The 12,834-nt window shown below is 47.5% G+C and overlaps 1 protein-coding gene across 6 annotated transcripts in view; it reads left to right on the top strand.

Moving 5' to 3' along the window:
• The window catches only part of dysf (dysferlin, limb girdle muscular dystrophy 2B (autosomal recessive)), a 440,247-nt gene that overhangs the window by 362,572 nt on the left and 64,841 nt on the right, over positions 1-12,834 (top strand). For 5 of the 6 annotated variants that reach the window (XM_060835988.1, XM_060835909.1, XM_060836235.1 and 2 more), the window contains 4 exons: positions 2,391-2,432; positions 5,482-5,583; positions 7,221-7,382; positions 9,345-9,513. In XM_060835988.1, the coding sequence (XP_060691971.1) occupies positions 2,391-2,432; positions 5,482-5,583; positions 7,221-7,382; positions 9,345-9,513 (475 nt within the window). The remainder of the gene's footprint in view (positions 1-2,390; positions 2,433-5,481; positions 5,584-7,220; positions 7,383-9,344; positions 9,514-12,834) is intronic. The other variant, XM_060836158.1, reaches the window with a different exon arrangement.

Below are 12,834 nucleotides of genomic sequence, written 5' to 3' on the forward strand. Positions count from 1 at the left end.
TGAGACTGACTGGTCTATAGTTCCCTTCCCTGGCCTACGTCTCCCACCTCGAAGGGTTTTGACAGGGTAGGTATTGAGAAACTTTAAAAAAAGACAAAGAACTGCAGATGCTGGAAATCTGAAACAAAATCAGAAACTGCTGGAGAAACTCGGCAAGTCTGGCAGCACTTATGGTGCGAAAGCAGAGCTAACGTTTCAGGTCTGATGACCCTTCTTCAGAACTGAAAGGGGAGGAACTCAGTGGACCTGAAACAGTGATGCTGCCAGATCTGCTGAGCTTCTCCAGCAGTTTCTCTGGATGTTGAGAATGGTTCTCCCAGGTGGGAGAGTCAAGTTTGGTGGAGGTGAGGGCAACTTCGAAACTGGGACTGGTGAGGAATTTCTTCCCTGAGGGGGTGGTCTCCCTGTGGAATCTGGTGAACAGTAAGGGGCTGAGTTAGATCTTTGCATTTACTTTTGAAGGGGAGGAGGGGTAAAGGATAGAGGGCTGGCAGAATTGAATTGAATAGAATTTATCGTCACGTGGACTGAGGAACAATGAAAAGCTTTATCTTGTGAGCAATACAGGCGGATCACCAAGTTAAGTAGCATAGATAGTAAATAACAGGTAAACAGAGGCATAAACAAAACACAGGTACAGGCGAATGTTAAGAGTTTGTGAGTCCATTTGGTATTCTAGTGAAAAGTGAGGTCTGCAGATGCTGGAGATCACAGCTGAAAATGTGTTGCTGGTCAAAGCACAGCAGGCCAGGCAGCATCTCAGGAATAGGGAATTCGACGTTTCGAGCATAAGCCCTTCATCAGGAATGAAGGGCTTATGCTCGAAACGTCGAATTCCCTATTCCTGAGATGCTGCCTGGCCTGCTGTGCTTTGCCCAGCGACGCATTCAGTATTCTAACAATGGTGGGGTAGAAACCGGCTGGTGTGTATGTTCAGGCTTCTGTACCTTCTCCCCGATGGTAGAGGTTGTAGAAAAACATCACCAGGGTGGGATGGATCTTTGAGAATGCTGGCGGCCTTTCCTTGACAGCGGGCCTGGGAGATGGATTCTCTAGATGGGAGGTTGGTCTTTGTGGAAGGAGGATTGAGAAATGGGAAGCTTTTGATGGTGGACAGACCTTGGGGAGTCAGGAGGTGGGTTACTCTGGTCTGACCTGCTCTTGTAGTCGTTGTCTTTCCATGGCCAGTCCAGTTGGGTTTCTGGTCAGTGGTAACCCCCCCACCCCCCCAGGATGTTGGTAGGGGGGAATTTGGTGATGGTAACACCATTGAATGACAAGGGACAAGGACAGAGATTGCAGGAGACACTCGGCGGTTCTGGGCTAACAAGGCAGAGTTAACATTTCGAGTTTCACCTTCCACTTCTCTGGAGGTCAAAGATAAACCGTGTCCATAGGGACTCCATGTATGAAGGCAGGGGAAGAAGGTACCCAATGTCTCCATCACCCTGATAACCACCTTTTTGTGTGTGGCTGCATCAAACTGTGCATAGACACTCGGTACGCAAACACCAAGTGTCACTACGTGTTGAGGTTCTACCTGTCTCCGGATGGGCCTGGCATCGCTGCCAAGGGACGCTCCAAGGAGTTGGACTGTTCCATGTCACCTGCCCTTGTGGAGAAATCTGCAAGAGGAAACCCATTTGACCGCAAGTTAGAATGGCCAGAGGAAGCGGTAGATGCAGGGACAGTTTAACATTTAAAAGACATTAGGGCAGGTACATGTATAGGAAAGGATGAGAGGGATGGGGGCAAAATGCTGGCAAATGGGACTAGTTCAGCTGAGAAAACCTGGTCAGCATGGACAAGTAGGGCCGAAGGGCCTGTTTCCTTGCTGTGTGACTCTGTGACTGAGGGGGTGAAAGAGTGAGGGCAGGAGGGGGATGACGGATGGAGTATTGAGTAGATGAAAGTTGAGGAATGGAGGATTGAGAGGACAGAAGGATGTAGAAGGCTTAGGGGGATGAGGGATGTAGGGGGCTGAGGGAGAAATGAGGGAGGTAAAGGGCTGAGGGAGATGAGGGAGGTAGAGGGCTGAGGGGTTGAGGGAGGTAGAGGGCTGAGGGGATGAGGGAGGTAGAGGGCTGAGGGGGACGAGGGAGGTAGAGGGCTGAGGGGATGAGGGAGATAGAGGGCTGAGGGAATGAGGGAGGTAGAGGTCTGAGGGGGACGAGGAAGGTCGAGGGCTGAGGAGGACGAGGGGTGAGGGATATAGGACTGAGGATGGTGGAATGAGGGGTGTACCAGTTTTGAGCGGTCCGCATGTTGAAAGAGTCCACCATTTCTCCAGGATTGATTTCTCTTTGGTGTTTCCTGTGCCTGTTGTTTTGCTGGTGGGTCTAACAATCTTCTCTCTGCTTCCTCCCTCCAAAAATCTCCTCACAATTCAGCTCCTCGTCCCGGATTTCCTCTGCGAGGGTCTGCTCCGATGGGTATATCTGCTCACCTTCTTCCTAGCCCTTTGTATCTGTATTTACCCTTTAATACTCTGTGTCATTGCTTGTCTCAATATACTGGGTGAGCAATGAATTGGAGGGGAAGTATATGGTGACATGAATCCTGCCTGATAGCTCCCTGAGCCGCCCTGAAATCATAACCATGCCCTCACTCTTTAACTAAACAAGACATTGTCTCCGATACCTAACTCTCTGTTGGTCAGTCTTGGTATCTCATTCTCCCCCATTTTCCTCTTCTCCCATTTATCGTTCCTGCTTTTTTCTATATTTACTGTCTCCCCTCTGACTGTTCTGTCCTCCATGTGCACTGCCCTTCCTGTTCCTTCTCATTCTCGTTCTGTATCTAGTTTGTGGTTGCATCTTGTTCCCACTTCCCCACCTCCCCCGCCATCTTTGCTTCATTTTACTGCTCCACTCTGTCTCTGCACCATGGTTTATCGGTGTGTATATATGTCTGTGAGTGTTTATGTACATGAGTGGGTATATGTATGTCTGTATGTGTGTGAGTGTGTTTTTGAGTGTGTGTGTATGTGAGTGTGTATGTGTGTCTGTATGTGTGCGTGTATGTGATTGTGTGTGTATCTGTATGTGTCTGAATGTGTATGTGAGTGCGTGTGTTTGTGTGTGTATGTGAGTGCATGTGTGTCTGTATGTGTGTGTGTGTTTGTGTGTATGTTAATTGCTTCGAGTAAAAAATGAGGTCTGCAGATGCTGGAGATCACAGCTGCAAATGTGTTGGCTGGTCAAAGCACAGCAGGCCAGGCAGCATCTCAGGAATAGAGAATTCGACGTTTCGAGCATAAGCCCTTCATCAGGATTCCTGATGAAGGGCTTATGCTCGAAACGTCGAATTCTCTATTCCTGAGATGCTGCCTGGCCTGCTGTGCTTTGACCAGCAACACATTTGCAGGTGTATGTTAATTGCACCTGTTTGTGTGTGTGTCTGCGTGTGTGTGATTGTGTGTGTCTGTGTGAGTATGTGTGTGTGTGTGATTGTGTGCGTCTGTGTGAGTGTGTGTATGTGTGAGTGTGTGTGTGTGTGTCTGTGCTTCAGTGTGCATGTGTGAGAGCACAAATGCATGTCTGAACATTTGTGTCAGTGTGTGTGTTTATATGTGTACGTGAGTGTGCTTAAGTTTGTGTGTAAAAGTGTATCTGTCCTTGCATGAGTGTGTGTCTGTTTGTTTCTATGTGTCTGTGTATGTGTAAGTGTGTGACAGAGATTGTGTGTGTGCGCTAGTGTAAGAGTGACAGTGAGTGTGTGAGACTTTATGTGGAAGTGTAGGTATGAGAGTGTGGATGTGAGAGATTGTGTGAGTGTGAGTGGGAGCAAGAGAGTGAATGTGAGACAGTCAGTATGAGTGTGAGAGTTTGGGACTGGGTGTGAGAGAGTGAGTGTGAGACAGAGTCAGTATGAGTGCGAGAGAATACGTGTGAGAGAGAGAGTCAGTGTGAGTGTGTGAGAGAGTTTGGCTGAGTGTGAGAGAGAGTCAGTGTGAGAGAGTGAGTGGGAGTATGAGAGAGAGTCAGTGTGAGTGTGAGACAGTGTGCATGTGAGAGAGAGAATGTCTGAGTGTGAGAGAGTCAGTGTGAGTGTGAGAGTGTGGGAGATTGTGGGAGTAGGTGTGAGAGAGTGTGAGTGTGGGAGTGGATGTGAAAGAGTGAGCGGGTGTATGCATACGAGTGTGAGAGTGTGGGATTGGGTGTGAGAGAGTGCGTGAGTGTGTCATTGTGTGTGAGAGAGTGAGTGAGTGTGTCGGTGTGTGTGAGAGTGTGGGCGTGAGAGAGTGTGTGAGTTTGTGAGAGAGTATGGGTGTGAGAGAGTGAGTGTGTGAATGTGTGTGAGAGTGTGGGAGTGAGAGAGTGAATGAGTGTGTGAGTGTGGGTGTGAGAGAGTGAGTGTGTGTGAGAGTGTGGGTGTGAAAGAATGAGTGATTGTGTGGGAGAGTGTTGGTGTGAGTGTGTGAGTGTGTGTGAGAGTTTGGATGTGAGAGAGTGTTGGTGTGAGTGTGTGTAAGAGTGTGTGAGTGTGTGTGAGAGTGTTGGTGTGAGTGTGTGAGTGTGTGTGAGAGTTTGGATGTGAGAGAGTGTTGGTGTGTGTGTGTGTGTAAGAGTGTGTGAGTGTGTGTGAGAGTGTTGGTGTGAGTGTGTGTGAGAGTGTGGGTTTGAGAGAGTGAGTGTGTGAGTGTGTGTGAGAATGTGTGAGTGTGTGTGAGAGTGTGGGTGTGAGAGAGTGAGTGTGCGAGAGTGTATGAGTGTGTGTGAGAGTGTGGGTGTGTGAGAGTGAGTGTGTAAGTGTGTGTGAGAGTGTGTGTGTGAGTGTGTGTGAGAGTGTGGGTGTGAGAGATTGAATGTGTGAGTGTGTGGTGTGAGAGAGTGTGTGTGAGAGTGTGGGTGTGAGAGAGTGAGTGTGTGAGTGTGTGTGAGAGTGTGGGTGTGAGAGAGTGAGTGTGTGAGTGAGTGTGAGAGTGTGGGTGTGAGAGAGTGTGTGTGAGTGTGGGTGTGAGAGCGAGTGTGTGAGAGTGTGTGTGAGTGTGTGTGAGTGTGAGAGTGTGGGTGTGAGAGAGTGAGTGTGTGTGAGAGTGTTGGTGTGAGTGTGTGTGAGAGTGTGGGTGTGAGAGAGTGAGTGTGTGTGTGAGTGTGTGAGTGTGAGAGTGTGGGTGTGAGTGTGTGAGTGTGTGGGTGTGAGTGTGTGTGAGAGTATGTGAGTGTGTGTGAGTGTGTGTGAGTGTGTGGGTGTGAGTGTGTGTGAGAGTATGTGAGTGTGTGTGAGTGTGTGTGAGTGTGAGAGTGTGGGTGTGTATGCTGCCTGTGTGTGGGAGCTGTGGGGGTTTCTGTCCTACCTGGACAGTGCTGCTCAGTAACAAACCTGGATGTAGTGATGAGCTGCTTTGTAACCCTGCTGCCCCCACCCTGGATGTCTGCGTTTCTGGTTTGCACGTCGGCTTTGAGCATGTCGTAACCTCACTGAGTGGGACCTCCCCCTGACCCCACTAATTCCTCTCTCTTTGCCACCTTTCACTAGGAGGATGATACAGACCTGCCTTACCCACCCCCACAGCGGGAACCCAATATCTACATGGTGCCTCAGGGGATTAAACCCATTCTGCAACGTACTGCCATTGAGGTGGGTGTTCACAAGTCTGTCTCTTTCACTGGCGGATCAACAAGATTGGATTGGGTTGTTTATATTGGATCAAGGTTCAGACCAGAGCGTCAGTATCATCTCCACTTTATCGCCAACAGGTCAGGTCACTCCACAGTCTCCTCAGTTCTCAAGAGAAAATGGTCCTGATCAAGATAAGCTCTCAGTTCTGGTGTCACATTACCAACCACCTCCAAATCCTCTCCCTCCTTTTCTTAATAACATAGAGTCGAGAACTGTTCAGATGTGATTCAATTCAATTTCTACACAAGTTCAATTTAATTTTGATGATTTCTAATTCTAGTATTGATTTCCAGGCTTTTCAATGGCCTTCCTAAACTGTGCTGTTAGTGAAATGTAGACATCTACATCCCCAGCTCCTATATCCCAATCTATTCTCCAAACATCCTGAAACCCTCCTGCATCATACCAAATTATGCTGCCTCGCATATTTCTATACTGAGGTTAATGTTCAGTAAGGTTTGTGTTCTTGACATATGTCATTTATCTGCTTTTACTCAGAACAATGCAATTATGGCTCAGGTTCTAAATTCAAAGAGTTTATTTATAGAACTTTAAACATCTCAGAACCTTTCAGAAGTCTTAGCATGAAAAATGTCTCTGCTAACTCCCAGATCTCCCCAGGGTCTTCACTGTGAGTCAGCCATCTTTTCCATACAGTGTACCCTTACTAATGCTCCATCCACAGACTAAAGCAGTCAAGTAATGTACAAGCATCAGTGATCAGACTAGAGCAATCGTATCCAGTCTGCGCGTTTATTCATGTGTCCCTACATTTTATTGCAGTCTTCCTCTGCGTCAACTATACTCCCAAACGCTGTGTTATCCATAAATGATGAAGCTGTCTTTCTGAATGCAGGAGTCTGCATTGTTTCGATAAATGATGGATAAAACCAACCCCAGTGCTGCTCCTAGTGGATCCTCACATCCCGTTGTCCAATATTACACAATATTACCACGTCTTTCCCATTTTCCCTTCCTATTACACTTTATTCCTTTTCTAATTCAGTTTCAGTACAACTATTAGATATTCCCAAAGCTGGTTCATCAGGTGGATTAACCTTGTCTCTCAAGGATTGTGTCTAGTGGTACTATCGCTGGTAATGTACTCGGGGCCTGAATTCAAATCCCGCCATGACAGATGGTCGAACTTGAATTCAATAAAAAGCTGGAATTCGTGGTGACCGTGAATCCATTGTCAATTGTTGGGAAAAACCCATCTGTTTTACTAATGTCCTTCAGGGAAGGAAACGGCCATCCTTACCTGGTCAGGCCTACACGTGACTCCAGACCCACAGCAACGTGGTTGATTCTTAACTGCTCTCTGGGTAATTAGGGATGGGCAATAAACGCTAGCCTGGTCAGTGAGATTCATTTTTGTAATCAACAGGAGCAGTTGTAATCCTTACATAGAATTTTACAGCATAGGAACAGACCATTCGGCCTGACGGGTCCATGCTGGTGCTTATAGAGTACAGCAGCCTCTTCCTGCCTCTCCTCATCTCTCCTGTTCAAACTACAGCCACGCAGTCTGAGGGTGGTTCGGTTAGGACCACACCATTGTTCTCATTTATTGATGGCTTGTGAATCTCCCGCAGGTTCTAGCCTGGGGTCTGAGGAACCTGAAGAGCTACCAACTAGCGAGTGTGTCTTCTCCCAGCCTCATCGTGGAATGTGGAGGTCAGATGGTGCAGTCCTCAGTCATTAAAAATGCCAAGAAGAACCCAAACTTCAGCACGTCCGTCCTGTTCATGGAGGTGGTAAGCTGTCCCTGTATTCCAACAATCCTTAGCGAGGAAGGAGTTCAGGTGATGGAGGGAGTACGGTGGAAAGTTTACCACCCTTCCTGGGATGGGAGGGCTGATCTATGAAGAAAAATGGGATCTGTTAGGAATCTACTCAGTGGAGTTTAGAAGCATGAGGGGTGACCTTGCTGAAACATATTGGGCTCTTAAGGGGCTTGGCAAGTTACTTACAGAATGGATGCTTCCCCTCATGGGGGAGTCTCCTACCAGAGGCCATAGTTTTGGGATAAGGGTGCGTCAATTTAAGATGGAGATGTGGAGGAATTTCTTTTCTCAGAGGGCTGTGGGTCTTTGAAACTACTTGGCTCAGAGAGAGCTGTGGGGGCAGAGTCCTTGTGTATATTTAAGGCTGAGATAGATGCTTGATCAGTCGGGGAATCAAGGATCGCGGGAAAAGGCAGGAAAGTGGATGTGAGAAATGTTGGATCAGCCATGGTCCTATTGAATGGCCGAACAGCCCACTCCTGTTCCTGTTTCTTATGGTCTTCAATCTACTGTCCTTACCTGGTCTGGCCTTCTATATGACTCCAGACCAACAGCAAGGTGGGTGACTCTTAATTGCCCTCTGGGCAATTGGGAATGGGCAATAAATGTTGGCAATGCCCATATACCGTGAAAGTATAAAGGGGAAATGAATTGTGAAGAGAGTTAACATTTCAGTTGATGTCCTTTCATTATAACTGGGGGACGTTAGAGGTGTCATTCACTTTCCATGAGTATGAGGGCAGGGCAACTGGGATAGTAAGGGGTAGAAACAGGTAAAAGGAATGTCTGTGACCCAGGAGAAGTGGAGTCACAGGTCAACAGAGCAGTGAGGAATGCTTTTGGCACACTGGCCTTCATCAGTCAGGGCACTGAGTACAGAAGTTGGGAAGTGATGTTGCAGTTGTACAGGATGTTAGTGAGGCTGCACTTGGAGTATTGTGTTCAGTTTTGGTCACCTTGCTATAGGAAGGATGTTATTAAACTGGAAAGAGTGCAGAAGAAATTTACAAGGATGTTGCCAGGACTCAATGGTCTGAGTTATAGGGAGAGGTTGGACAAGTGAGAACTTTTTCTTTAGAGCGTGGGAGGCTGAGGGAGGAATCTTATCGAGGTTATAAGATCACGAGAGGGTGAATTTTCCCAGGGTTGGGGAATCAAGGACTAGAGGGCATCAGTTTAAGGTTCAAGGGGAAAGAATAAAAGGGAACCTGAGGGGCAACATTTTTTTACAGAGGGTGGTACGCATATGGAATGAGCTGCCAACGGGAAGTGGGTAAATGCCATTAATAACATTTCAAAGGCACTTAGACAAATACATGGATAGGAAAGGATTAGAAGGATATGGGCCAAGTGCAGGGAAATGGGGTTAGCATGGACGGCCATTTTGGTCAGTCTGGGCTGAAGGGCCTGCCTTCGTCCTGTAGGACTCTATGACTCTATCTATGACTAAGTTGAATCACGAAAGGGATAATGTGTAAGACAAAAGGAGATGTTAATGGGACAGCAACAACCTCAGAGATAGGTCCAGAGGAGGTGTAAACTGCAAGAGCAGTTAATAACAAGACAAAGCAGGGAGAGTAGGCCATTCAGCCCACTGAGTTTGCTCTGCCATTCCACGAGGTCATGGCTGGTCTGGTAATCTTCAACACCACTTTCTTTCCTGCCTGTTCCCCATAATTCCTGATCCCGGAACTGATTAGCAATCTGTCTCTCTCAGCCTTGCTGTCTGAAGTCAATGGGAGGAATAGTTGAGATATGAAATTGTGGAATTCTGCCTGGAGTCCAGAATGCTGTAAAATGCCTTTGAAAGGTGAGGTGCTGTTGCTGAAGGTAACTTTGAACAATGTAGGAGGGCAGAAACTGTCTGAAGAGATTTCACTGATGCTTTAAATCTTTTTTTTTAATTGATTCCCACACCCCCCCCCCCTCTAGCGTTTACCAAAAGAGGAGCTGTACTGTCCGCCCATCACTGTCAAGGTGATTGATAACAGGCAGTTTGGAAGACGACCTGTTGTCGGACAGTGCACCATCAGGTCCTTGGCAGATTTCTACTGTGATCCTTACACAGAGAGGAGGGACTCTGCTGCTGCCCTGCGGTCTGGTAAGAGGACTCTCAGCTTTCCAATGGACATGCAAGGAGAGCGGCAAGGTTTATACCAAACAGGGAGGCGTCACAGTGCACAGACTGAGCCACAGCCAGAGTTAAAGTTGGGCCGAAAACTCTGGGGTATGGGACTGATAACCTTTCAGAAATGTGGATTTAGGGACTGCAGATTTAGGGACCCTGCTGCCATCATTTTCGGGCCTGGACACTTTGATGGCGGCACGGTGGCACAGTGGTTAGCACTGCTGCCTCACAGCGCCAGGGACCTGGGTTCAATTCCCGCCTCAGGCGACTGACTGTGTGGAGTTTGCACATTCTCCCCGTGTCTGCGTGGGTTTCCTCCGGGTGCTCCGGTTTCCTCCCACAGTCCAAAGATGTGCGGGTCAGGTGAATTGGCCATGCTAAATTGCCCGTAGTGTTAGGTAAGGGGTATATGTAGGGGTATGGCGGGTCGGTGTGGACTTGTTGGGCCGAAGGGCCTGTTTCCACACTGTAGGGAATCTAATCTGTGTCCTTTCTCTCTCTATCCTGTGAGACTGAGTCCCTCATCAATGAGATTGTTTCCGTTTATGTGATCACACACACACACACACACACACTCTGACACACACACACACACACACACACAAACACACACACACACACACACACTCTGACACACAAACACACACACACACACACACTCTGACACACACACACAGACACACACACACACACACACACACACACACACACACACACACACACACACACACACTATCTACAACAACATGGAGGACTTCCCTATAATTTTACAGATACCAGCAGATGTTTTCGATCTCCTGGAGAGGATAGATATGGTCTTTGTGTAACATCATATGCAAAAACATCAGTGCCTCTGACAGTGCAGCACACCCTCAATGAGCACCAGGTGGACTCAAAGGACTTCTGGAGTGGCTGTGAGCCCATACCCTTCAGACCTAGAGGTAGCAGTGACTGACCAGAACATGGTTGATAACTAAGGTGGGCAGCAACAATGAATGTGACTTTCCTATTCAGAAACGGAGGGAGACTCAGAGTTGGAAACTACAGGCCAGCTTGCTTAACATCCTCTGTAGAGAAGATACTATTGAAAGTAAGTGAGCAGGGCATGTAGAGGAGTTTAAGGCAGAGTCAACATGCTTTTGTGAAAGGAAAGCCATGTTTAGCTAATTTATTGGAGCCCTTTGAGGAATTAACTTGTCCAGTACATAAAGGGGAACCAGTGTATGGAGTGTATTTTGATTTCCAGAAGGTATTTGATAAGAGCTCACGTCTGTGATTAGATTAGATTACTTACAGTGTGGAAACAGGCCCTTCGGCCCAACAAGTCCACACCGACCTGCTGAAGCGCGACGCACCCATACCCCTACCCCTACATTTACCCCTTATCTAACACTACAGGCAATTTAGCATGGCCAATTCACCTGACCCGCACATCTTTGGACTGTGGAAGGAAACCGGAGCACCCGGAATAAACCCACGCAGACTCGGGGAGAATGTGCAAACTCCACACAGTCAGTCACCTGAGGCGGGGATTGAACCCGGGTCTCTGGCGCTGTGAGGCAGCAGTGCTAACCACAGTGCCACCGTGCCACGTCGAAGCTCATTGTCGAAAATAAAACCTCATGGTGTGAAGGGTAATATATAAACGTGGACAGTAGATTGGCTGGTTACCAGGAAGAATAGATTTTTTGATTGGTACCAAGTGTGCCACAGGGGTCAGTGCTGGGACCACAAGTTTGTACAAATGATAGAAATGATGAAGGGACCAAAGAGCTGTTTGCCGAAGTGGCCGATGACCACAAAGAGAAATAAGACTCTAGAACTTGAGGGCACCGTTAAAATAATCCATCATTTACATAATTCAGAGATCAGGAGAACCATTTTTTTGAGTGTTTTGAACTCGTGTCCTCGAAAGGCAGTCAAAGCAGAATCATTGAGAATGTTTAAGGAAGAGTTTCTTGAGAAGCAAAGGGGTGAAAGATCATTGAATGGACGTGGGAAGACCAGTGACCTTCTGGTATGATCATTAGACTATTAATCCAGAAACCCAAAATAATGTTCTTGGCATCTGACGTTAAAATTCTGCCATGGTAGACAGTGGATTCTGGAATAAAGAGTCTCATGGTGACCATGAAATTGTTTCAGGGGAAGAAAAGAACCTTCTGGCTCATTAATGTGCTGGTGGGAAGGAATCTGCCATCCTTACCTGGTCTGGCCTACATGTGACTCCCTAATTGCCCAGAGGACAGTTAAGAGTCAACCACATTGCTGTGGGTCTAGTCTACACGTGACTCCAGGCCCTTAGCAACATGGCTGACTCTTAACTCCCCACTGGGCAATTAGGGACGGGCAGTAAATGCCGACCTAGCCAGTGATGCCACATCAATAGTAAAACAAACTTGGAGTTGAAGGAGTAGCCACAGTCTTATTGAACGACTGAGACGGGTGAGTGGCCTACTCCTTTCCTGATTCAGTGCTGAGGGATGAGGCAGGTTCAAGGGAGAATAAGGTTTGGGTGGCAATTAGAAATCATACAAAGAAAAGATCACTGGGACCATCACACTGGGGCTGGCAATAAACAAAGAAATAACTAATGCCTGTAAAAATGGTACAGCAATTATCATGGGGGATCTTTAATCTACATGTTGATTGGTCGAATCTGGCTGGTCGGGGTATCCTTGAGGAGGAGGTCTTTGAGTGCATCTGCGATAGTTTTCTCGAAGCAACGAGGGAGCAAGCTATCCTTGATCTGGTCCTGTGTCATGAGACAGGAATAATTAATGACCTCATAGTTAGGGATCCTCTTAGAAAGAGCGATCACAGTATGGTTGAATTTAGAATACAGATGGAGAGTGTGAAGATAAAATCCAATACGAGGGTCCTGTGCTTAAACAAAGGAGACACAAGTAGGATGAGGTGGGAGTTGGCTAAAGTAGACTGGAAACAAAGACTTCATGGTGGGACAGTTGATGAGCAATGGAGGACTTTCAAAGCAATTTTTCAAAGTGCTCAGCAAAACTATACTCCAGTGAAAAGGAAGGACTGTAGGAAAACGTAGGTTTTCTTTGAGAGCATTGGAGGCTGCGGTGGTGGGGGATGGTGGTTGGGGAGTGACATGATACAAGGATATAAAGTTATAAGAGACATGGATAGGGTGGACTGTCGGAGACTTTGTCCCAGGGTAAAAGTGTCAAATACTGGGGGGCTGGGGGGTGTAGGTTTCAGGATGGGACCACTCGCCACAGCAGATTCGCCACCACCGATTAGCCACTGCCCATTGGCCACTGAAGACGA

Source organism: Hemiscyllium ocellatum, chromosome 1 (assembly GCF_020745735.1).
Source record: "Hemiscyllium ocellatum isolate sHemOce1 chromosome 1, sHemOce1.pat.X.cur, whole genome shotgun sequence".
NCBI lineage: Eukaryota > Metazoa > Chordata > Chondrichthyes > Orectolobiformes > Hemiscylliidae > Hemiscyllium > Hemiscyllium ocellatum.